The sequence below is a fragment of the Taudactylus pleione genome, unplaced genomic scaffold (assembly GCF_031769625.1).
Source record: "Taudactylus pleione unplaced genomic scaffold, aTauple2 ptg000216l, whole genome shotgun sequence".
NCBI classification, from domain to species: Eukaryota; Metazoa; Chordata; class Amphibia; order Anura; family Myobatrachidae; genus Taudactylus; species Taudactylus pleione.
In genome coordinates, this window is record NW_028284618.1 from 8,015,721 (window position 1) to 8,040,403 (window position 24,683).

General features: G+C 45.3%; 1 protein-coding gene across 2 annotated transcripts in view; it reads right to left on the bottom strand.

Annotated features, from left to right (window-relative positions):
• RUNDC3B (RUN domain containing 3B) overlaps window positions 1-24,683 on the bottom strand; it is a 275,604-nt gene that overhangs the window by 79,497 nt on the left and 171,424 nt on the right. For both annotated transcript variants that reach the window (XM_088478631.1, XM_088478630.1), the window contains exons 6-8: window positions 22,990-23,070; window positions 16,527-16,695; window positions 11,206-11,363 (exon numbers count right to left, since the gene is read on the bottom strand). In XM_088478631.1, the coding sequence (XP_088334757.1) occupies window positions 11,206-11,363; window positions 16,527-16,695; window positions 22,990-23,070 (408 nt within the window). The remainder of the gene's footprint in view (window positions 1-11,205; window positions 11,364-16,526; window positions 16,696-22,989; window positions 23,071-24,683) is intronic.

The following is a 24,683-nucleotide window of genomic DNA, read 5'->3' on the forward strand; positions in this document are numbered from 1 at the left end:
GAAGATATACTGTGGAATACAATTTCTCCCTTCAAAAGCTGAAGGGTTTTTATTGACCTGGCTCCTACGTACAAACTGATGGCTTTGTCGCTGCAGCAGAAATTATTTATGGGGGTACAGATCTGGAACCCTGGAGGCATTAACCCTTCTCGTGCCTTGCTTAGCACACTGGGCATTATACTCCTGCAGCTGGTTGGGGTCACCCAAACCACCATACAAGGGTATAAATATTAGCAGAATAAACCAGGTAAAAAGGAACTATTCAATAATTGCTGTATTTATTATTTGTTTTCTTGTTCATTAGTCTCAACCAGAAAGAAAATGCAAACGCCTAAATATGTGTAATATAAAATGAACCAGCTGCAGAAAGTAACATTAACTCTGGTAGGAGGTCCAGGGGCGGGTACTAATGACTAATAGCTGTCTCCCTCTGCCTGTGGGGGCATGCGATCATCCCAATAACGTCCCCTCCCCCTGGATTTGCGCTGAGCTGAGGGGCTCACAGCACCCCCCCACCCCAGCGTGCAGCACCGAGAAGCGGCGCTGCGACTAGGATTTTTCCTCAAGGGGGCGTGTCCATACCTTCCACGATTAGACCACGCCCCCTTCACCCAGGGCAGCTCTTAGCAGCCCTGACTGCTAATGTCCACCGACAAGAGAGCTAATGGATATCCTTCATATTAGAACACCTGGAATAAGCCCATGGATAATGCACCAGCCATTAAGTAGCATCCCCTCTTCCTTTTCACAGCACTAGCCATCCCTAACTCACCGCTAATGCTCTCCCTAATTCAAGTCACAGTTCTCCCTTCAGGTTATGTAACTTGGGACAGGGATATCTATTCTATATATTCTATTATATCCTACTCTAACTCAAAATAAGTTTAACTAATCACTACCTGCAAATCCCCATTCTGTTTAAGGTCGATCCAGTGCAAAGGAAATAAAGAATAATTTGCACCATATTCATCGGTCTCATTGCATAAACTTCCCATAGCACATAAAAATGTTATTTCGATTGCTTTCATCACAATTCAGTAGCCTTGGGAGGAGATCTATCAAACCTTGGAGAGAAGAAAAAAAAAAAAGCACCAATCAGCTTCTGTCATTTTTCAAACACACAGGGCGGAATTCAATTCATTCCAGCCCCTATCGCGCCCGACGGAGCTATTCTATTCTTGCTCCTGTCGGGCGCGATCAGCTGCCAAGCGCTACATTTCAGCTCGCAGCCCCAGGGGGATGAGAGCTGAAATGTGCGAAAAGTGACATGTTTGGGCGCCCAAACATCACTTTTCGCGATGGCGCCCAGCACTTTGGTCGGGTTTAGCTGCTTTACGCGTCTAAACCTGACCTCTATGGGCGCGATCAGCGCGAAGAATGGCAGCAATTGAATAGCGGCCCGCGATCTCCTGTCACTTTAGACGGGAGATCCGGACCACGTAATCAATTGAATTCCGCCCACAGAGTCTATTTATCAAGCAGTGAAAAGTGTGGAGAAGTGGACCAGTGGAGAAGTTGCCCATAGCAACCAATCAGCTCCTACCTATTATTTTATAGACTGTACTTGATGAGTGCTACTTGAAAGCTGATTGGTTGCTATGGGCAACTTCTCCACTGGCTCACTTCTCCACACTTTTCACTGTTTGATAAACAGACCACACATCCTGTAAAATGACCGAAGCTGATTGGTTGGTATTTTCTCTCTCTCTCTAAGGTTCGATATATCTCCCCCTGGCATACTAGAAGTTATCCTGATAGACTGACAGCCCCTGGCTGAGTAATGAGAATATATTTTATACAGAGAAGACATGTAGATATTCTTTATCCCACTTGCACAAAGTCGACATTCACCTCTAGAACCTCCTTCAATAACCTTATTCATCCCAGTGGTTCAATGCCCGAGGTGCAGAAGTTTTAAGTTTGTGTCCAAAAATATAGTCATATTTATCCAAACTAAACAATCAGTTGCTTCCCCTAGGATCTGAGAAAACATGCTCAGCTCTCATACACACAGCAGTCCCTTAGGGTAACACCCAGATTAAAATGAAATGATTTGATACAGTAGGTGCCACAATATCCTTCTTAATAATTTGGATGTGCTTTTTGATATGCCCCTAGGCTACGTTTCATCAAAGCAATTATACTGGAGTCCATAGGATCATTCTATTAGACAAATGATAAATGAGGTGTCACAAATAATGTGTTATATCATTTATTCCAGTTTCCATTATATTCAAAGTAATTGTTCCCTTTTATAAAAGGTACGCACTGTACATCGTACACATTGTTTTTTTAAACCTATTTTTCTTAATTGACACAAAACATCAAAATACACGTTGAGTCACTTAGGCGGTGAAGTTTCACATTTTCCCCAATTAAAATTGTAGTATGGTTTACATGATAAAGGCTAAAGGCACATTTAATTGAGACTTCAAAATGTATGCTCCTTATGGGAAATTGTAAGAGTGAAGGACATTCTGTGTATATTTTCACTGTGTGACTTTTGATGTCTAATGTACAGTAGCACCAAACAGCCTCTCTCAGCCAGGTCCGGTGTGTTGCTTTTTTTTCCATCCGAAAATGCGTCTTTATCAGACAAATAGCTTCACGAGACTGCACTGGTTAATGTGATATGCAACACTTTTATATCTGTCACCGCTCCCGGTGAAGGCCACGCCCCTCCATACAGCGGAGGGACGTGGCCTGCACCTGGTGCCAGGAGCGGGTGATTACAGCAATGTAAGGGCAGTGTTGTGACCGTCTGGCGGCACTGCTGCAGAGTTTCTGGCAGCAGGGTGCTGTTACAAGCGCTCTGTGCCGTCGCACCGCTCGCACACCCCTAGTTACGGCCCCGATATCTGTGAGCGACTGAGTCTGCATTTACGGCCAAAAAGCCGCACAGCGATACTAGAGTCGCATGGGAGCTGGCGGCCCACTCGCGCCGCATGATGTATTAAGGCCAGGTGTATGAGGACACACGTGTACTTGTTTACCAAATTATCAACACCTTACAGATCTGGCTGTATTATACAGGTGTGTCCTGATATTCTTAGCATCTTTACGCCATATGGTTCAAGACGCCCGGTGTGACTGAGACGCTCAGAGAGTAGTACTGTACCTTTCTTTACATTTTGCATCTTAGTCCCATTGCAGGGGTAGCAAAAAGCCGCTCACCGTGCATTAGATGCGCTGGGCTGCGTCTCCAACCGCGCCGGAATTGGTAGAACACACGTACAAAGCCGCAGTTGAAGCACAGCAGAACTTGGCGCGAGGGAAAGCCGCGGCCTCTGCATAAGAGCCCTCCTTACACCGATTCAGACTCAGTCGCACACACTTGGCAGCGGCTTTATTTATGCAAATAAGATGCGCATTTGGTGCAGTGGAAAAAAAAAAAGCTTGGTGCAGTCGGTCGGAGGCTGGCTCGTGGTGAGAGGCTATTTGGCGCGACTGAAGCCAATTGTATAAAATTACAGAAGATTACAAGTATATTGATTCTTACAATGTTGCCTCCCCCCATGGTCTCCTCTCAGTCCCCATGACTTCGGATAATTTTGTCAATGAGATGATAATACCAATGGGTTCTATTTATAGGGAAATAAATACTGCTCATAAATATTAGATTTCACCTTACTTGTAAATCAGAGCTGGCTTAGATGATTACTTAAGTAGTGCTCTTACATGGTTACTGGCCAATTACAAAGACGAAACATCGTTTGAAGAAAGGTAGCAGGAAATTGCTCGTGGAGACCATTACTGAGCATAAAACACTCCCATACAGTACTCTATATTTAGATATAATTAGAAGTCCAGTTCGGAAGTCCACCAACATTAACCATGGTTGTGGACGCCCGTAGTAACTGCGAGTAACAAAGCTTATAGTCAAATTTAATGTCAAACAATAATTTAGGGGAACGGAGATTACTCATCTACTATACATAAAAGGGCCTTTAATGCACTTCAAATGCTTAACGGCAGCTAAGTTCCACTTCTCTCTCTCATTACAGTTTCAAACATTCACTGCGGCATCCACACCCCCCCAGCTGATCATAATACTCATCTCCAACCTTCCGGCTCAATCAGGACAAAGCCGTGGTCTGCAGTTAGTAAGCAGAATATATTCATTTATGTTCATTTTGTAAAGCCATGTGTGATAGCGGGCTCTGTTGAAATTTTTTTTTAGGTAAAAAGGAATGATAAAAAAAATAATAAAAAAATAAACAAACAATTTATGTATTTGTCATCAGAGGGTGATTTAATTAGATGCGATATGCATTAACATGAGCATCTCGCTAATGTTCATTGGGTATCATGCGCTATTTTTACAAACGGGAATTTTCAGTGCAATTTAATTGCAAGTTTAATTCAGTGTATTGTGGCATTACACCACTGGGAAAGGCCCAGAATACAGCGCCTCACAGCGAAAAGCGGGCAGGGCGGGTTAGCGACTCTCATGGGAGAACTCCCCAAGTAAGTTTCGGAACATATCTCTTAACCTTTTTATATACTGTACATGCAGACACTTATTTCTGGTTCTGAAAATTAGGTTTTTGTAGTTTCAGTCAGTACATTTTCCCATTTCTGGTGACCTCTCTCTTTTTACTATAAATCTACTTCAGCAAAGTGATTCATGAAATATTACAATGAGTCAGGGAGCTGATTCTCAGCCATCATTTCAGTGCTATCCAAAAAGAAAACCAAAAATGAAGAGTGAAACTGAATAAACTGCGCCGTACACAGGGAATGAATTTCTGGAATATACAGCGGAAACACAAAACCTTTATACCCAGCGGACCTTTGGTCCTTTTTGGGAAATGGTTGATGATTGTCAGTCATGCCTACCACTATGGGTTACAAGGGGGAGAATGGTGATGGTGGCAGTGGCAAAGTACCACTGTTCCAGCTACACTTCTGCTCATTGAATTATCACCTAAGAGGTCTAGCAATAGGATCCCAAAGCCAAAAGGACTTAAATGGGGAAAAAAAATGGACAGATTCTAAACTGCTCACTTTGATAAGGTTTATTTCAAGTATGTTAAGAGATCAGGGGTGAGATTTATCAACCCTAAAAGTGCGGTCAGGCCTTCGAAAATGGCACGCAAACCACAAATGCATAAAAGTGGTGCCCACGGTTTGCACATGCATAATAGGACTCCGGAGTCATAGACCCAGGAGTCCTCGCAACGCAAAGGACAGCTCTCATCGGAAGAGCTGTCCTTTCCGTGTTTAATCGCATTTATTCATGCATACAGCGTTAAGACTCCGGTAGGCATGCGATAAGTAGCGGAATGCGTCTCATGCAATATACTGTATAATGCATGATACATTCCACCCCAGCTGTACAAGTATTTTTTATCACAATGAGGTAGGAATCCCCTTCGAGTCCTCAATTGATGAATAGTATTTATTTCAAATGCAGCTATCCAGGTGTTTCTCTCTGTAAGTGCTTCCTGCTGCTTTTCCCAGGGAGCCAGTTGTTCAAAAATACTCAAACAACTGATCTCTTAAATGTTTTTCTTTTAGCCCATAATTTTTTAACATATTACAGAATGTGTGAGATATCGAAGGGAGTTAAATACTCCGGAAACTGCCATTTTCTGAGGTTTTCCGTGCCACTTTGGGATTCCCCATATGTAAGATCAGGGTCTGCAGTAGATAAAGGAGAGATCTGCTGCAGTCTCTTGGCAGTTCTGTCCTGACCATAGGTTTCTATGGGGTTGCTGATCTGGCCAAATGTATCAAGGTCTGGAAAGTGCAGCTTTTCGGCACTTGGCCAAGATACCCAATGACATCTTCAGATGGAGTTAGCCACTGTATTAGCCATGGCTTACGAACATGCAGTCTGATGGCAGCTCATTTATATAACCACTACAGCGTCTGAAACCCAGAAGTACAGTAGGTACATCGAAGGGACAGCTACATACTGTATCAGGGAGCTGTCCTGGCAAGTTTTAAATGATGCACAAATGCCAGTAAGTCCACAATCATGATAGCAAATTATGGCATTTTATATGCAATCTTTGATACATCTTGCCAAATTATATAATAATATATACACACATATTATAAGGGCAGTCGTGCCCTTATATTAAGGCTGAATCTAAAAAATTAGCACAAGATCCATCGTGCACAGACAGATGCAGGCTCGGATCCTGGGAGATCTTTGATGCCTGCATCTGTGTATAAATAAACAAACACAGAAGCATGGATGGATCAGCGAGATCTGCCTTTGCTTCAGTGTTTAAAAAAAATGCCCCCCAACCCCCAAAAGAACAACCAGCACCGGGCTTTGGAGGCCCAACACTGGTTGTGCTAAATACAGTGGACAAACGACGTAGGGGCCCCCTGTATTACGCGCAACCAGCACTGGGCTCTGAGCCGGCCCTGGTTCTGGAAGTACAGGGGAAAAAATTAGTAGGGTTCCCCTGTATTTACCAGCACTGGACCCTTTCTAGCAAGGGTGGGTAATTCCACTCCCGCATGTTGGTACTTGGAGAACCACAAGTACCAGCATGCGGGGCATCACAGGCCCGCTGGTACCTCCAGTTCCACAGCAAAATAAAAATTCAAATAAACACAAGACACACACCGTTGAAAGTAAAATTTTAGTAAAACATACTCACCTTTTCCTCCTCAGCGCCATTTTTTAAATTTAAAGATGGCCGCCGAGCCAATCACGGATTGCGATGTCATCGCCCCGCCCCCTTGTCTGGCTTATATAAGCCAGCACGAGGCAGCTGCACTGCAGTCTGATGGCGGGTAGGCAGCAGTGAAGATCTGCCGAAGAAAGAAGATGCCGGGGAAGTCCCAGATGGGCGGCGGCCATGAAAAAGAGCTTAATGCCGCCGCCCTCCAGGTTAAGTCACCGTGGAAGTCCTGCGGAAGGCGGCAGCCATGTAAAAGAGCTTAAAAAGATGCCACCCCCCAGGTGAAAGTGCAGGAAAATTAAATATTAAAATAATTGGTGTTCTTGTTTTATTTTAATATTTCTTTTACAGGGGCACTATAGGTACCAGCTGGCCCTTAATGCCCCGCTTGCTGGTACTTGTGGTTCTCCAAGTACCAGCATGTGGGGGAGGCTTGCTGGGACCTGTAGTTCTCCTGCAAAAGACAATATTTTTGTCTCTTTCATATGCACTACATTTATACACAATCAACCCGGCACCCACCACCCAGGGGTGCCAGGGATAGCCCCAAGCCATCAGCACAGGCTTGGGGTGCCCAGCAGAGGAGGACCTCTATTGGGGGGGTCCCCAACTCCCCAGGGTTCCCTGGCCTGGTCTAACTACCAGTCAGGGGTAATGCTTTGGACGGGGGACCCAGTGAATGGGCTCCCCTGGCTGTGCCATTACTCCCTCGCTAGAAAAAGTTTGGTGCTGGTTCTGGAATTTACAGGGGGTCCCTACACATTTTGTTCCCCCTGTATATCTAGAACCAGGACTGGCTCAGAGCCCAGTGCTGGTTGTGCTAAATACAGGAGACACCTATGTTGTTTTTCCCGTGTATTTTCACAACCAGGACCGGCTGTAGAAATCCCGGGGCTGGTTGTGCTTTAGGGAGGAGTTGTGGGGTGGGGGGAGACACAAAATTTTATTTTTAAATGTCTCACTGATCTGTCCATGCATCAGTGTCTAATTGATTTTTTTTTTTCTCAGATGCAAGCCGCATGGATCGCATTGATCCTTGCGTGCATCTCTGAATCATTTATTTTACACAGATGCCTGCATCAAGGATCTCACTGATCCGTGCATGCAGTCATCTATCTTTAGATCTTCCACGATAGTGCTTACGTCAAAATGTGCTATTTAAGCACCATATCATGTCCTGGAGTGCCGGAAAGTGTTCAGGGGAAATCGTTCACGATATCACATTGTGAGCACATCGTTCTCGGACCATAAGCACCAGTGGGCCCCTCTGTCCCCTGCTGCTGCCCCTGTGCACTGCGCCCACTGCTGCCACTGCTCCACACCTCCACTGCTGCCCATGTGCCCTGCCCCGCAAACCTGCAGGCTGCCCCCACAGCAGTCTCTCCCTCTACACTCCCGAAACACCTACTGTGTGCTGTCCCTTGCAAAACCAGCGCTAGTGCACCATTTTGTTGCCCTTCTTCCCTGCAGGTGGCCCGGTTTTCTGCTCCAGTCCTTGATGGTTAAATTCGAAAAAAGCAATGAAATTCCATAGACAAAAAAACCTTATGGTTTCATATGTCTCATTAAGGCTTCTTAGACAGGATCTATCTCATTAAGGCTTCTTAGACAGGATCTGAAATTTCACAAAGCCTACGGAATTTCTGACACTCAAACGTAAAAAAGCAATGAAATTACGATCGTTAAGTCTGATGCCTTAATGGACGTGTTCCTTGTGCAATACAGATATGGCATACCATCACACCCTGTGGTTAACTGCAGATTCAGCACTCTCACAGAGCTGGTCGGACTCGTTTTCTTCCAAACATCCACCAAAGTGATGCAGATGGGTAGGAGACAGACTGGCATAGTTTGGCGGGACAGAGCAACATGTATGGAGTGGAACAGAATGTCATGGACCTGGGATGACAGCAGCGCAGATGGGTGAAGACAGATTGGTGCGGATGAGAGAATACAGGGAGAACACACAACAATAAGGAGTGGGGAAGATAGATTGGTGCGGATGGGGGGGGCAGAGTGGTGCAGATGGAGGAAAGAAAGTGGCACAGATGAGAGGAAGATAGACTGGCGTGGCTGGGGGGAAGTCAGTGGTGCAGATAGAAAGAAACAGAGTGGCATGGATGCAGGAAGACAGGGCTGTGCTGATGGGGATAGACAGATTGGTGTGGATGAGGGAATACAGACTATGACAGTTGGGAGACCACACAGCAGTAGGTATTGGGGATGATAGAGTAGCATGGAGGCATATAAGGGAAGAAAATGTACATGCATAGACAAAGTATGATAGTTTTAGAAATTAGGGAGCTGAATGTCTATTCTAAATGAGATAGATGTATGGATTGAGAAGTATATTGCAATCCAGTGGAATTGTTGTGGTGACCAAATGGGATGATTCTGGGCAGTGTGTGCCACATAAATGCTCAGACCTCAGTTGCATAGACTGCATGTGTGCATTCCAATGAGCACACAATTCTGTGAATTAGCAACTCCACCATTTGTGAGTGACAGCAATCTGCAGTTAACCACACTGTGTGATGACATACCATATCTGTATTGCGCAAGGAACACGTCCATTAAGGCGTTAGCCTTAATGATTTCGGAATTTCATTGCATTTTTTAAGTTTGAGTAGCAGATATTCCATAGGTTTTGTGAATTTTCATGTCTAAGAAGCCTTAACGAGACATATGAAACCGTAAGGTTTTTGTCTATGGAATATACGGTATAGGTATATATATATTATATATATATATATACACATACATACATACATACTATATATATATATATATATATATATATATATATATATATATATATATATATATATATATACACACACACACATACACACACACACACACACATATATACAGAGAGAGAGAGAAAGAGAGAAAAAAAAAAAAAAAGACACCAGTGTTCATAGTTGCCTATGATAGTAAATAATGGCTGTGCACCAATACATAATGCCTGTTTTGATTAAGAGCTCAGATTTCCATCGGTGGTGGTGGAGTCACTAGTTTCTATAGTTACCCATCTGGCCACCTGACAACGCAGTACAGCATGGGATACCATCCAGGCTACACGTGATGAGACACACCATGTTGGCATAAGGGGAAGTCGGGAATAGAGCCGCTGGAGCGCATGGTAGGTCTAACAGGACTTGTGATGTCACAAGCATGTGACTCGCGATAACAGGGGGAGGAGCAAGAATCAGAACAGGGTGCCAAAAGTGTACCCTTACGGGCTCGCTTTGCTCGCCACAGGTTTATTTTCCCCCCTATGCCCACATGGATAGTAACAGTGGTAGCTGACCGGCCCTGCCGTTGCGGTCACATGGTTGTGACATCAGAGGTCCTTCTGTCAACTTGGATCTAGCATCAACCGATGCTGGTCTGACTCGTTTTCTTCCAAACATCCACCTATGTGCTAGTGGCAATGTTGTAACACTCTAATTGACTTTCGGTTGGTTCTAACTTTGCTTTGCACACTATACACAACCTTAAACACAGACACGCATAACAAAAGAACCCTAAAGCAGAAGTATAAAATGCACGGGGTAAAAAAACTATACATTTGACAATGGTCAACATCTGTTAGATTCACAACTGTCCCCCTTTAATGTACATCTAATAGGTTTGCATAATTAGCACTAGCAAAGGGACATTTTTCTATTTTTTTTGTAATCAAAATCAGATTACTTTTAAATACATTCAAACTCATTTGGGGTCATGACCCATACTGAATAGTAAGGTCTGTATTTAAAAGTACTTTTCTTATATTCCATCTGTAATTAGCACTTTTACTGTGATAGACAAAAATTATAGATCCGTATCACTATTATTATTAGCATCTCTCCAAATCTCCAGCATGACAAAACAGCAAGTGCTAGATTTTAATGAGCAAACACCCGGACACACACAAACTGAACTTTGAATGAAACACACTAATTATATCTTCTATCTAAGACAGCATCTCTAATTATCATTAAGAGGCTCTTTCAGAAATGATAAAGTCAGCATGAGGTTTGATCATAAAAATATTGCTGTGTAAATCACAGTGTATTCTCACCAATGCAAAATGAAAGAGCATCCATTGCTTAAATACAATTGAGACAGCCAATTTTGCAGTCTGAGCAATAGTCATGACAAGCAAGACAGGAGACATGTCTGGTTCCATCCAATCCCAAATCGGCTGCCGGCAGTCATAGGTATAAGGGATACATCAGCTACTCGCTCTAACCACCCCACCCTGGGACATAGGCAACCCGCAGGAGGTTACGGTTTTTGTCATCTCAGCCTGCTCCCAGGGAAGAGGCAGCCTCATTTTGAATCCAATATGGCCGAAGTGAAACTGCTCTTTTCGGTATACAACAGTTTCAGATCGGCCATCTTAGATACAAAAAGTGTGTCTCTTCCCCTGGGTGTCAGTTGAGATCAGGGATGGAGACACTTTACGGAGGAGTAGAGGCTGCCTTCGGGATGTACGTGCCCACATTCTCCGCACGCCTCCAATGTACGGAGGTAACGGGTGCAGTTTAAGAGTTTTTTTCATCATACTTACAGCTGGTCCTGTAGCTCTACAATGATGTATTCCAGCTGTTCTTTCTCCAGCTTGTGGTTCAGTTCTATATCTTTAATCCTCTGAGTTAATAACTTGCTTTGGGAGGCTGAATCAGAAAGTTGAACTTCCCGCAGGCGGACCAACTCTTCAAGATAACCCTGAAACAGGAACAGTGTAGGGTCAACCTCTGTAACTCAAGGTTTCATTCTGAATTAAATCAAATCAGAAATTCCATCACAAAGCAACTTTATATGGTCACCCACCAAATATCTAATCAGGCATATGGTTTGAACGATGATGAGAGCAAAAAAAAAAAAGTTTTAAACTGTGTGAGGAAACTGGAGCTCCTAGGAAACCCATGTAATCACCCAGAGGACATACAAGCTCCATAGATATTACCCATGGCCCCAGTGCAGTGAGGCAGCAATGCTAACACTGTGCCACTAACTTTACGAAGAATACCACAAAATGCCTTGGCTTTCCACCAGTGCAACTGGATGGCCCACCAAGCACACATTAAGGGGCACACCTACTCTCCAGTGCCGGGAGAAGCCCTGCAAACCAGAAGTGTGCTTAGGGGAGGCGGGAGAATTTCTACAGGAGCACGGTCTTTATTACATGGGTCATTTAGGTGTGTGATGCTTTTTATGACATTGCTCACAGTGTGCTAGAAATGTGCTTCTATGGTGAAGTGCAATATGTAGGGGCTACTGGTGCATAAGAAACGTATAAAACAGTATCGGACATGACCCAAAGACTGTCAGCTCTGAGCTCATTCAAGTCCATTTGTCTAGTGGCAATTGCTGTCTGCCCCACTGCACGACAAGGAAAGCTACTAAGTATATACAAAATAAAAATATAAAACTTTAATTACAATATTACAAAAAACCCCCCAAAACACAACAACTTAATTAAAGTACATTGCTATAATACAGAAGATTTAGATGCAGACACATACCTGCTAACACAAATAGTGCATTCAATTAAAAGTATACTTTTAATACTGAAGGAAGTCACTTCAGTTCCCCAGGAACATATACCCACAGTAAGTGTTTTTCAGCCTTCAGCCTTATTCTAGGGACTTATTCCTACATCCTCCCAAATGGTCCTTCTTTAGGACTCAAACACCTGTGGGCTCAAACATGGAGCGCTTGTTTTATCCTTCGTCAGTCAAGCATTCGGAAATAGTTAGTTTATGCTGACAAACCACCAATGAACTTAGGGCCTCCTTTATCAATGAGTGATATTCTTGTTATCACTCGTTACTAATCTTTAATGGTGCTCCAACCAATCAACTACTGTCATTGTTTTCAAACACATGACAGTTAGCAGCTGATTGGTTGGAGCACCATTTAAGATTAGTAACAAGTGATAACAAGAATATCACTCATTGATAAAGGAGGCCCTTTATTTTAACTACCAATCAGGTGAGGGCAGCTTAAGCAAACGGTATCATAGCAAGCACCTGTTTTACATGCCCTCACCATCCTTCTTTCATTGCCTTGATTTTGGTGTGATACAGATCATTTTACTCATAATCAGCTCTGCAAAAATACTGTCTGCTCCTAAAATGCAGTAACTTCTACACTATTACCTTGCACAAGGGTTTTGTAGCTGTATATAGCGAGTTGTATTACACATGAATTTGTATTGGGAAGACCAAGTCTATAATCACAAGTAAAAGCACGCCTATTTCATCTAATCTGTAACCATTCATCTTCTGGGATATGAAATGCTGAGAGGGCTACACTGTAAATACCGAGAGCATAATGATGGTCTTTATAAAGACGGAGCTCCTGCATTATTCGTCCGGTTCTTTTCAAAAGTTCTGCTGCCCTGGATGTAGAAATTGTACAAATGGATAAGGAGTGCAGCACACGTAACTATTCTTACAGCTCTCTGTGATCATTACTGTAAGAGATAGAGGAACATTCCGAGGCAGCAGCGGGCGCAGAATCCCATTACTCCGACCCTAGAGCTGCTTATCGCACAATACAGGGACTCTTGTTTTACTTACAATTTCAAAAGAAAATATTAAGCTGCAGACAAAGAAGATTAAAGAAAAAAAAAAAGGAGGTGAAGATTTGGACATGAAAGAATTACATGGTGAATAGTAATGAAATACTGTATATATCCAAAACCTATTCTTGCTTTGCTGATATGCACATGTTGGGATTTGGAATAAGGTAAAATCAGTGATACAGATGTGTTCCCATCAGTGGCAGATTTTACCTAGGGGCTGCAACCTCACCAGTATAACCACAGTGAGTCCGTGCTCTGGCCTCACTGGCAGTGGCTACCTGCCAATCACACACAGGACAGGCAGTCCCAGGGCGAGGTGTTTTCTCCCATTGGGACTGCCAGTCTGGGCTGCGATTAACATAGAGAACGCTCCCAATAGGAAGCCACTCCTCTGCCTTTCGGACACCCCTACCCGGCTTCTAGGAGCTGCAGCCAATGTAGTCCCTAGAAGCCTGTGAGGTCCCACCACTGCTTGTGCGCATGAGCCGGTCCTGGCGCCTACCAGATCCATTGCGCAGGTGCTGAGGCCCGGCCAGCGCAGGACTGTCTTCTCTTCCGAGTCTCCAGACAGTGCAGCACAGACAGCCCCCCTAGTCCAAGTGGGTAGGAGCCGCTGCTGGTCCTCATACAAATAAGCCTCAATATGCCATGCAATGCAAGATGTCTGGCACGAATAAGCCGTCAGACCCCGAGTGACTCTGCTTGCACAGAACATTCTATTTTCACCGGTTTCCCTTGAAAATGTGCCTCAGTCGCAATCAGATGCGAAAAACATCTTCACAAGACGGATTCATTAGATGTGCGACACTTGTATGTCTGAGTCTGTGTAAAAAAAGCCATGGCCGCTGCATGGTAACAAATCATATACAGATAGACTCAGTCACACACAAATATACAAGTGATGCATATCAAATTAATCAATGCAGTCTCGTACAACACTTTGTAGCATCTGATTGCGACTACGATTTTTTTGGACAGAAAAAGACCCTCGGTGCAAGACAAGTAGCACAGAACCTGGCACGCTGAGGTGGTTTCTTTGGCGCAACTGCAGCAATTGTGGATGAGGTCACATCTGTATGTTATACCAGATACAAGTGTACTTGGTATCAGTACAATGGTAGTCCTGACATATACCCGATTCTGCACTGAGGAGCAGGGCTGTAACTAAAGGGTGTGCGACCTGTGCCACCGCTGTAAGCGCAGGGCTCCATGGGTGGCACTGTCACCACTACACGACCCTTCCTTCAATCACCCTGCAGATGGGCACGCTGCAGTCGATCAGACTGTCCTCAGGACTGCACTGCACTTCACCGACGCTGCCGCCTCCACCGCCTCTGTGCAACATAATGACGTCATAGCGCTCAGGGGTTGGGCCTGTACATGGCGAGCCATAGCCCTGTTACGGCGCTGCTGAGGATCACCTGCACAAACCAGATGAAGACTTCAACACAATGCGACAATAATTACACCTGAATATTGTGTATATTCGCTGGTATGTAAAGTTGTACACACCCTATGCAGCCGTTACGCCCTATTCATATGCTTGATTTCATATCAGTCATCTTCACCGGCCTGGTCACCGATGCAAGAGATCCGCCTGAAAACAGGTGTATAACACCATCACACCACTCTGCACTGAGCTCTATTCAGTTGACGCGCCCTTGACACACCGTCACTAAACTTACTGTAGACTGTGTGCTAACGCCCTCATGATCACCCAGTGACACCCATTCAGCAGCAAATGGATATGTGACAGAGCTATGTATGATGCAGCACGTATGACTTTGCGTCTCCCATAGTTGCATACACCCCGCATTTGCAGAGGGCAAGATCTGCGACTTGCGTTCTCCTCAGCATAAATCTCACCGTGTTCTGATGCAAAAGGTGCTGCTTGCACACTTGGCAAGATGTATCACGCACAGTGGCGGATTAGCCACAGACAGTGGGCATCTCTGTACAAAGTCTATTGGCTGCAGTATTCGTCTAAAGATACGGTCGCGGCTGCAATAGCCAGGGCAGTAGCTAGGGTAGTGCGGCTGGTGCCATCGCACAGGGCACCACAGGTCAGGGGGCGTTTCTGTTTATCATCATTCTCACTTATAGCTTCCTCTTATTTCATCCCCAGCATCTCCTGGCCTCCCCCATCTCTTCCCTGGCCCTTCCCCATGAGGCCATTCCCCTTTTTTGGGTGCATTATGTCCCTTTGAAAAATGAGGGGGGCACCAATGCTCTTTCTGGCACAGGGTACCAACAAGTCTAGTTACGGCTCTGGCAATAGCGATCACCTCTGAATCAGTCCCTTTGTATTTCTTTTAACCTGAGGCTGGGGGATAACTGCTCCAGGTCTGCGCAATGTTGGTAGCGGCCACTCAAAGACCTACACGTTCCATCTTGCCTTACTCCAGTTAATGAATGAAAGGGCTACTAAATGTCAACATTTTTATTTTCATATAGTAGTGCGACGATAATATACATAGGTCTGTCTCTTAATGGGGACTCTTATAGGTCACAAAAAAACGGCTGCAGTCATGTGAGCTGCTGTGATATCAACAGCCTTTATCAATCTACCAAACCACACTATGGGCCCGATTGTGAGTCATGCGCTGTGTGGATGTGTGACATAATAGTGAGCTTTACTGTGCGCTGCAAGTACGTCCAAATCATGTTTATACCAAACCACAGTTGCGATTTCAGCTGCTCGCACAGAGAAGTGTATTGGAAATGTATCGGGGGTTCCTGGGAGAGGGCTATTCAGACGCTTCCCCGCAGCTGTATAATACCTGAGTAAGGCCCACAGACACTTATTTGCTAACATTAGGGATCATACTCAGACGGAAAAGCTGCACCTAGCATGGGGCTGGTGAAAGTTTCAATTGTGCACCAATCAATATTTCAGGGTCTATGAACGCTGATAGCGGGTGTCTCAGCCCTTGCACATTCATATGCACGGACGTACATCAGGGAGCGGCTCTGTAGTGGCATTAGCGTAAACTCGCAGACGGGCAACCAGGAAATGACAGACATAGATGCAGCTGCATCTAACTCCGAATCGGGCCCTGTGTATTTCTATAGAGCAAGAACGCCAGTCACTGCCTGCATGTTTAGTTTGGGAAGACGCTTCCTCCTCACGTGACCGAGAGAGGTGACCGAAAGCATGATGAATAAAACATAAATCCCTCAGTTATGTAATGTATAGGATTGCACTCAGTGACGCACAGCCATTAATAAATAATGTCCAATACGGACTTGATGTGTTCCGATTTCCTACTTTCGCTCATCTAAAGAGAGGCTGACTGTACCTTTTGCTCCAGGGCTAGCCGATACTTCTGCTCCACTCTCTTGCACTTGTTGTACCAGCTGTTCTCATCCATGACAAAAGGAGGACCAATATTTTCTGGGGTGCTACTCTCACTGCCGCTGCTCCCCAGGGTGCGCAGTTCTTCCTCATCGCTGCTGATACTGTCCGAGCTGAGCAAGATGCCGGGAAAATACAGAGTTAGAAATATTGTTAGAACAAATCTAAGTTACACAATGCTTGTACTGTATGTGAGGAGCCAACTATTAATGGCCTCAAATATATTTTCATTTTTACTGGTAGAATTTGACATATATAATACTGTCTTTTGTAACTAGCTGGGAAGATAGAGCAAAGGCCTGGAGGGGATCAGGGTACACGACATGACAAATTAATAATACAATATGTGGTTCCCCCCAATTTTCCCCAATCCAAGTAGCTGCAGTTAATTTAATTTAGATTATTATTGTGTTTTATTTCTAAAAGTTGCCATATAGTGTCCGCAGCGCCAGCCAGAGATGCAGATTCTAGGACAGTGGTGTCAAACTCGGGCCATCCAGCTACTGTGGGACTACATATCCCTGCATGCCCTGCCACAGTTTTAGCATACCCCAATAGCAAAACTCTGGCAGTGCATGCTGGGATTTGTAGTTCCACTGCAGCTGAAGGGCCAGAGTTTGACAGCACTGTTCTAGGATATCTACACACCTATAAATATTCCTTGTTTGTCCCCCAGAGAAATACACGACTGTAATGGACCAATTAATAAACCCACGACCCCACGAAGCCCTGACCCTCATCACTGCTGCCAAGAATCAGAGATTAAAGTCACCATTTAAACACTCCATAACATTATATATTACTGGGTGTAAAAAGTAGCTGAGCAGCTAATGCCGCTGACTGTATAATAATGAGACAGACTTGGAGACCTCAGTTGTCGTCTTAGACAAATCATTTTATCTACTTGGATATTATAGACAGTTTATGGTACTTATGCTTATTAGAGTCACATAATGTAATATGTGGAAAGAAGACTATATTAAACAGTGGCCTAGGTAAAGTCCACTTGGCTATCACATGAGTCGCGGCTCCACTCACCCCCGCCCCATTAATGACAGATGTGACTTCACACAATGAAGCAGTCGTGCCAAACCGCCCTTTTCTGTGCGGCAGGTCCCGCGTGACTGGGCTTGCGCTGAGTGTTTTTTTTTTTTAATTCTAATTCGCTTGAATGTGCGTCTTAGTCGCCAGGGCAGTGACGGGCCAGGAGACTGGGATGTGGCATGGCTAAATCGAGGAGGCATAGCCAGGAATGTGTCTTTTGTGTAGCCACGCCCCCTCCCACAGTAATTTATTTAAAGTACAGTGCATGGCACTGCACCCTGGGGAGGGGGATGATCACTGCGATCGCCCACCCCCTGTAACACTTGCAGGGAGAGAGAGGAGGCTGCAATGCTCAGCAGCACCCTTTCTGGATCTCCTGGGGAGAGAGTCTGCTTCCCTCTCCCTGCCCCCTCACCAGGCTCTCCAGCACGCCCAGGCAGGCAGTATCTGCACCCCCCCCCCCCCCTTAACAAGACTGCATTTATTATTTTTGATATGCGACACTTGTATATTTGTGTGCGACCGAGTCTGCATGGGCTACGATGCAGCGACTGCTGCTTTTTGTCACGCCAAGCTCCATATAGATTCTGAATGACAGATATACAAATGTCACATATCAAATTAATAAGTGCAGTCTCTTGGAAGTGGTTTTGTTGCATTGCGTTGCAACTACGGAGCACACTCTAGCAAAATATACGTTAGCAGTGCCCATCGTCGTAGCCGTTTTCACTTGCGCTGTATAGCATATTGCGGCTATGTACAAGGACAGAACTGTACTTTATACTGTCACAAACTGTCTCCCCTTCTGTCCCTCACTAGTCTGCTCTGAGCCTTTGCACTGGGAATACTTTGCTTCAGCTCTTATGCTACTGTAGATCACAGTATAACATTTAGGGGTCTATTTACTAAGCAGTGTTAGGAGACGGAGTGAATCAGCTCCTAACTACCATCTCACAGGCTGGGTTTGAAAAATGACAGTTGGGAGCTGATTGGCTGGTACCTTATCACTTTTCACTTTGTCTCCCAACACTGCTTAGTAAATGGACCCCCTGAGTTTTTTGGGTGCATACTTTGTAAATCAGCCTGTCCTACAACTGTACTTTCCTATGTTTATATGATATTGTTCAAGTGACCCATCCCCATCCATCTCATGATGCCTCATTTCTGACACTAGAGCCTGATTCACGATTATCGGGAATCAGCGCATGCACAGAACCATATTCGGCACGCTGTCCGGCAGCAGACTGTCAGTGATTGATAGTCTGCTACTGTTTCTGACGGCCTCAGTTTCCCAAAATGGAGGCGTGTCACCGCTGCTGGGTGGGACTGAAGAAGCAAGCATCTCCATCGGCTGACAAGATATTTCCTGACCTCTTACGTGCACGTGCCAGCAGCCGGTTTGCGTGACCCCATGGTCACTCAGCTGGGCGAAGGGATTGCAGATGATCCAGTGCTGCATCCTAGGACGCAGCTCGAATCAGTGATGCATGCAGGTGGTGTGATTCTTCCTGCTGAATTACCATATTAGTGCCATCGCAGCTGCGGTAGCAAATCCGTTCCTAGTGATCTGAAAGGATCATTATTGGGACAGGCCACACTAGGTCTCCATTATGTGTGGGTGACGAGTTCACTACAATATTCTCATTTATTTACACTTCATAAAACATTTCATTTCCCAAAGTCTTTTCTTGCTGGAAAAAAAAAAATCATCAATTGGCAAGATGCTGTAAGCACTTCATTTATGGCAGTCACATGTAATAATTCCCAGGGGGCTGTCCACACCATATTATTAAATGTGTGAATTCAGAAAGGGATTAAGCTTATTCGAATCAAATATTAGTCCCATTCCATATCCAAATGAACAGAGAAATAACAGGTTACCATTCTGTATTTCTCTGCTGCATAAAACTATATGTAATGCAGAAATTGTGCGATTCAGTTCATTCACATTAGTTACGTGGTGTGAGTTCCGTGTACACAACCAATACTCCAATCTTACTGGTTACAGCATTTTAAAAATGGCACAAACTAGAGTATAGGGTCGGGTGCAGTAATAAAAGTGCCTCACATTCACCTAAACAATTGTAACTTTTTTGAAATGACTGTATGCAAAACCAGAGATCACATGTTGTTGGCTTAATTAAATCGGCTAAAAACTTTATTTAGTAAACCCAGCAGCATAGCATCTACTGTGCGCGGGCTGGTTTCACAAACCAACCTGTACGCCGTTAGGGTCCTATAAGGAGAAATGATTTGGATAGTGCAATAAATTCACAATCTGTAAACTCTGATATTGTGTTGGTTTAATACGAAGGAAAGCATCATGTACAGCCCCCACTGACCGATGGATAGACAACAGTACCCTGACCAGAATCAAGACGGTGCATGTAAAGGCTGTTTGTGAAAGATTATTGCATTGATAAACAACTATTTCTTTCAAAATGTAATTTTTGCTCAACACATGGTGGAACCTATGAAAGATTTAATACATATCTGTTTACAAGGGCATTAACCGGCTACAAATGTGTCCTCATAAACCTATCCCATTTGCACCATATGGGCAGAGATGCAGGGGCGTTTTAAGAGAGGAGGGGGCCCCGTGGGGAGCCTCCGTTTGGGCCCACTCCTCTCTGATGGCAGCTCAGCGGTGCACTGAGCACTGTAGATTATGGCTTCATGCCAGAATCGACAGTGCATGCACTGGTCTCCAGGAAAATGGCGCCCACGTCTACTTTCCCAGGGACACCTTTTCTGCGTATGTGCAAATCACTTGGAAAATGGCCGCCGACATTTTCCCAGTGAGTGTTTGCTGCTCTACAGCTCCAGTCCGGCAGAGAGGTAAGTATAATTACCTATGGGTGCAGGGTGTGCGGTGTGGGCCCCCCTGGACCCGGGGGCCCGTGTGCCCCGTACACCATGCACCCATTATAGATATGCCCCTGCAGAGATGCCTGGTGCGGCATAGACGCTCCACCGTGGATAGAGATTCCAGTGCCAGAATACTAATTCCCATATTTTGCATCGTAATTTACTAATAGTGTAATAGTAGCTAATAGTGTGCTTAATGCCTAGGATTAGTAATGTCATTTTTTGTCTGAAACAAATAGGTATAAAGTAGCAGATTTAGCATAACGAAGCATGGCGTAGGTCACTCTTTTCAAATCTCTGTCTTTTTCCCGATTTACCCAGGTTGTGTACTTTTTCCTGAATTATGGGTCTTAGGGCCTGATTCAGCAAGGATTGCAATTGTAAAGCTGCACGCAGGCAATAATGCAAATGCAGCAGGTGGTGTATGACACTGGGTGCAGTTGCTGCTGCATTTGCGATCCTAGCACAGCGACTGAGGTTGCAGGCTGGGGTCACCATCGTGCCATCGGTGGTCGGCGGCCGGCTTGTGAGCCCAGCTGACTGTGTACATCTACGCAGTTTCTGGACTGGGTATGCAGTCGGGAAGCCGTCGGACCTAATCCCGACAGCCGGCTTCCCGGCTGCTTTTTCCCGGCAAGGGTTAAATGACAAGCGTCTAAATCTAGATGCCTGTCATTTTACCAACACCGGGAGACTGGCGCCCGGCATCCTGATCGAAGGGATGAAGGGATGCCGGGCGCGGACAGCCGCGAAGGGGGGGGGTTAGTTTTAGGGTTCCCGGGGGGGGGGGGGGGGACTAAGGTCAGGCACCCCCCTGGGAGGTTAGGGTTAGGCTAAGGGGAGGGAGGGTTAGGGTTAGGCACCCCCGGGGAGGAACTTAGGTTTAGGCAGCGGGGAAGGGGGGGGGGGGTTAGGTTTAGGCACTTAGAGGGGAGATTAGGGTTAGGCACTTGGGAGGTAGGTTAGGGTTAGACACCCCAAAGGGAGGGTTAGAAATAGGTTAGTGAGTACTTACCTTCGACGATCGGGATTTCCTCCTCTGCCAGGATGCCACTGTCGGGATTCCAACCGCCGGGCAGGGGTCCGGAGGTAAATCATACCAATTCCCTTGACTGGCCATCCCCGGAAAACGGGGCAGATCCGCCCCATTTCCGGGAACGCCGGCCAGCCCCGCCCCTTAAAGGCCTCTACCTGTCAATCAGGCAGAGACATTCAAGGGCTTTGCGCGCGATTGAGCAGGACCCATTGCACAGTCGCAGAATGGGTCCTGCACACACACACATTCCTGATAGTCTGAAATCTGCGTTTAGGAGTGCACTTGTGTGCATGGGTGAATCAGGGCCGTAATCCGCTAATAGTGCACTAAGTATTTAGGATTAGTATTTTTGTCACAAAAAAATTGGCATAAAGTTGTAGATTTAAGAGGCATATTTTAAGAGGGCATAGCGCAGATAAGTCACAAAGTCCATGGCATGCCAAACTGAGCTATTTGGTGCGACTTGAGGATAGGTGTACAGTATGTGTACACATTTGAAGCTTCCCATGTCTGCCCAGACAGACACTTCCTTGCCGTAAACACCAGTGTGATCCTGCCAGGACACTACAGATATGTAGTTCACATAGTAACAGTCTATTATCAATTCTAAGATTACTGGACTCCATAGCAAAACTTTGTCAGTGAGATATGGGCAGCGCTGTGTTTTTAACCCCTTCCTTACAGTACCGCTCTGCTTTTTTTTTACCATGCACAGGGGTGGAAGCATGTGCAGCAAAGCAGGTTAGAGGCCAACGCAGAAAGTGTCTACATCAAATCAAGCCCATCCACCAATCACCAGCCAGATCTCTCCATCCTAAGCTTAGTACACTAAGCGCCTGACTCAGAGATGTACGCATTGCCTATAATTACATAGAGTGAATGTTAGCTATTGCGCATAAACCGCACTACGCACACACAGTGATTGATTTGAGATTACGCTCGCAAAGAGGCATCACTCGCAAAGTAAATGACAGGTGATCATCGTTTGGAGGAGGTAACGGGGAGAGGTTAGAGAAATGCAGGCATGTCTGACCGTTTAAACACTGTTTTATGGGCGTTTATAAATTAGCCACTGTGTCCATGCTGACAGCAGGAGAGTCCTCTGTGTGTGTCTGGAGACCCGCTATGTCTGCGTCATGTTGGACTTAAGGGGGGTATCCACTATAGAAGGCTGATGACATCCTGATCTGCGTTCGATGTTTCTGGTCTTGTGTGTGAGCTGCGGATGTGAGATGCTTTCAGTGGTCGTCTCTAAGCACTGGGCGGAGAGTGGGTCATTAGCATATTTTCATGGCTGTGTTCAAATGCGATATCGCAGCAGCGAATGCATTATTATACATCTCTGAATCAGGCCCTAAGTGCGAGGTCACTAAGGAACCTAGAATAGGAAGTCTTTATAAGTTACTGAACCGTATGCAACTATCAAGTGAGACCAAAAGACACAAAGTATTATGCTCACCTTTGTGTAAACTTCAGATAAGGCGTGTAGTCTATCACAGCGGGGAAGCTCCCATCCAGGCCTTCTCCTTTCAGGCAAAAACTATATGGAAAAACGCAACCATCGTTAGTGTTGAAGTAATATACAGTGATGCAGCCTGCACCAGAGCACAGTTGCACAGGAAGTAATGGATCACTTCAAATAATGCAAGCACCACTGACAGCAATTGTTTAAGCAATTTCAGCACGGTTTTCAGTGAAGTCATAATTTTACTTTGGATTGGAAATAAATAAAAATCAGAAAACAAAAACCACATTCCATAATGTTTGCTCCTTAGTCTAAAAATCCAGACACACGTCGTGCATGAATGAACGCAAAGCTTGTGTATTGGATGACGGCTGTTGTGTATTGTTGTATTGTATTGTTGTGTATTGTGACTAGGAATCCAAGAGTCTGCTCTAAGAAGGTCTATGGAACTCAGCTGAAGAGAACTTGAAAAATGTTACAATTATTTGTCGAAAGTTGAAAGCATCACTGTAAAATTATTTTTTTCCAGTTTTATACTGTAACCATTTTACAGGGATGCACAAACCTTATTAGTCCCTGTGCCCCAGTACCCAGGAGAGACTGCAATGAAACTTGTAAAATTCATCCAAATTGCTTCAGAGAGGAACCGATTTGCAGTTGTACTATGGGCACAGAAATGTGTGCACGGTCACAACCTGTATAGGATGTAGTCATGAAATAGCCTTCATCTGTCACATACGTACTTCTGAGACAGATGTCTTGTAACCACCTTACCAAACACTAGGTCTAATTTTATCACTTTAGATTTGGCCTCGACATATTTACACAATTATGGTGGCACCACACAGGCTGATTCGGCCACTCACCAGGATCATTTCTGGCTTCACTGTGGCCTCTTAGTGCCAATTGCCCAGTATCAGCTGCAATATTGCACAACATGGTCATCTTTTGTTCACTCAGTTTTTCCAAAGAATGAACAAACTCTTGCAATGTGCATTTTAGATTTGTTGGTCCTTTAAGAGAAGTAATTTCACAGAAGTGGACCAGTCAGCAGATCCCTTTGCAAAATGTGGCAAGCCAAATAACCAGCGATCTAGGGCTTCACCTAAAAGAGGACATATTATTCAGTCCAATAGGCACTTTTACGGATAATAAATTTGTTCCAGGTAGAAGACACCAGGGAGTGAACATAGGCCCTGATTCAGAGCCGGACGCTCCGACAGAGCGCTCGCTCTGAATCAGCGCCGTCCTTCTCTTTTTTTTAGAGCGGCCTCCAGGCCGCTCGTATAGCTCTGGGTGACCACCCACAGCTATAGCGAGCGGCCAAAAAGATGTTCGCGATGGTCTTGACCATCGCGACCATCGGGCTTGCGACAAGACCCTTGTGGTAGGGTCTCGTTGCCGCAAGCCCTGGAGTGCTGTATCAGAGCTGAAGGCACTCCCACTGACATCACTTGTGATGTCAGTGGGGCCGGCCCCAGACGGTAGGCATTCCCATAGGAACGCCTCCGTCTGGGCAGCCACTCCCCCGACATGCCCACCAAAGGGGGCGTGCTGTCACTCACCATCGACAGCACGCCCCTTTGTAGCGAGACCCATGCTATCCGGGTCTCGCGCATGTGCACAACGGAGCCACCTCCGTCGTGCGCATGCGCACTGGGCCAACATCGACCCGCTTGCAAGCGCTC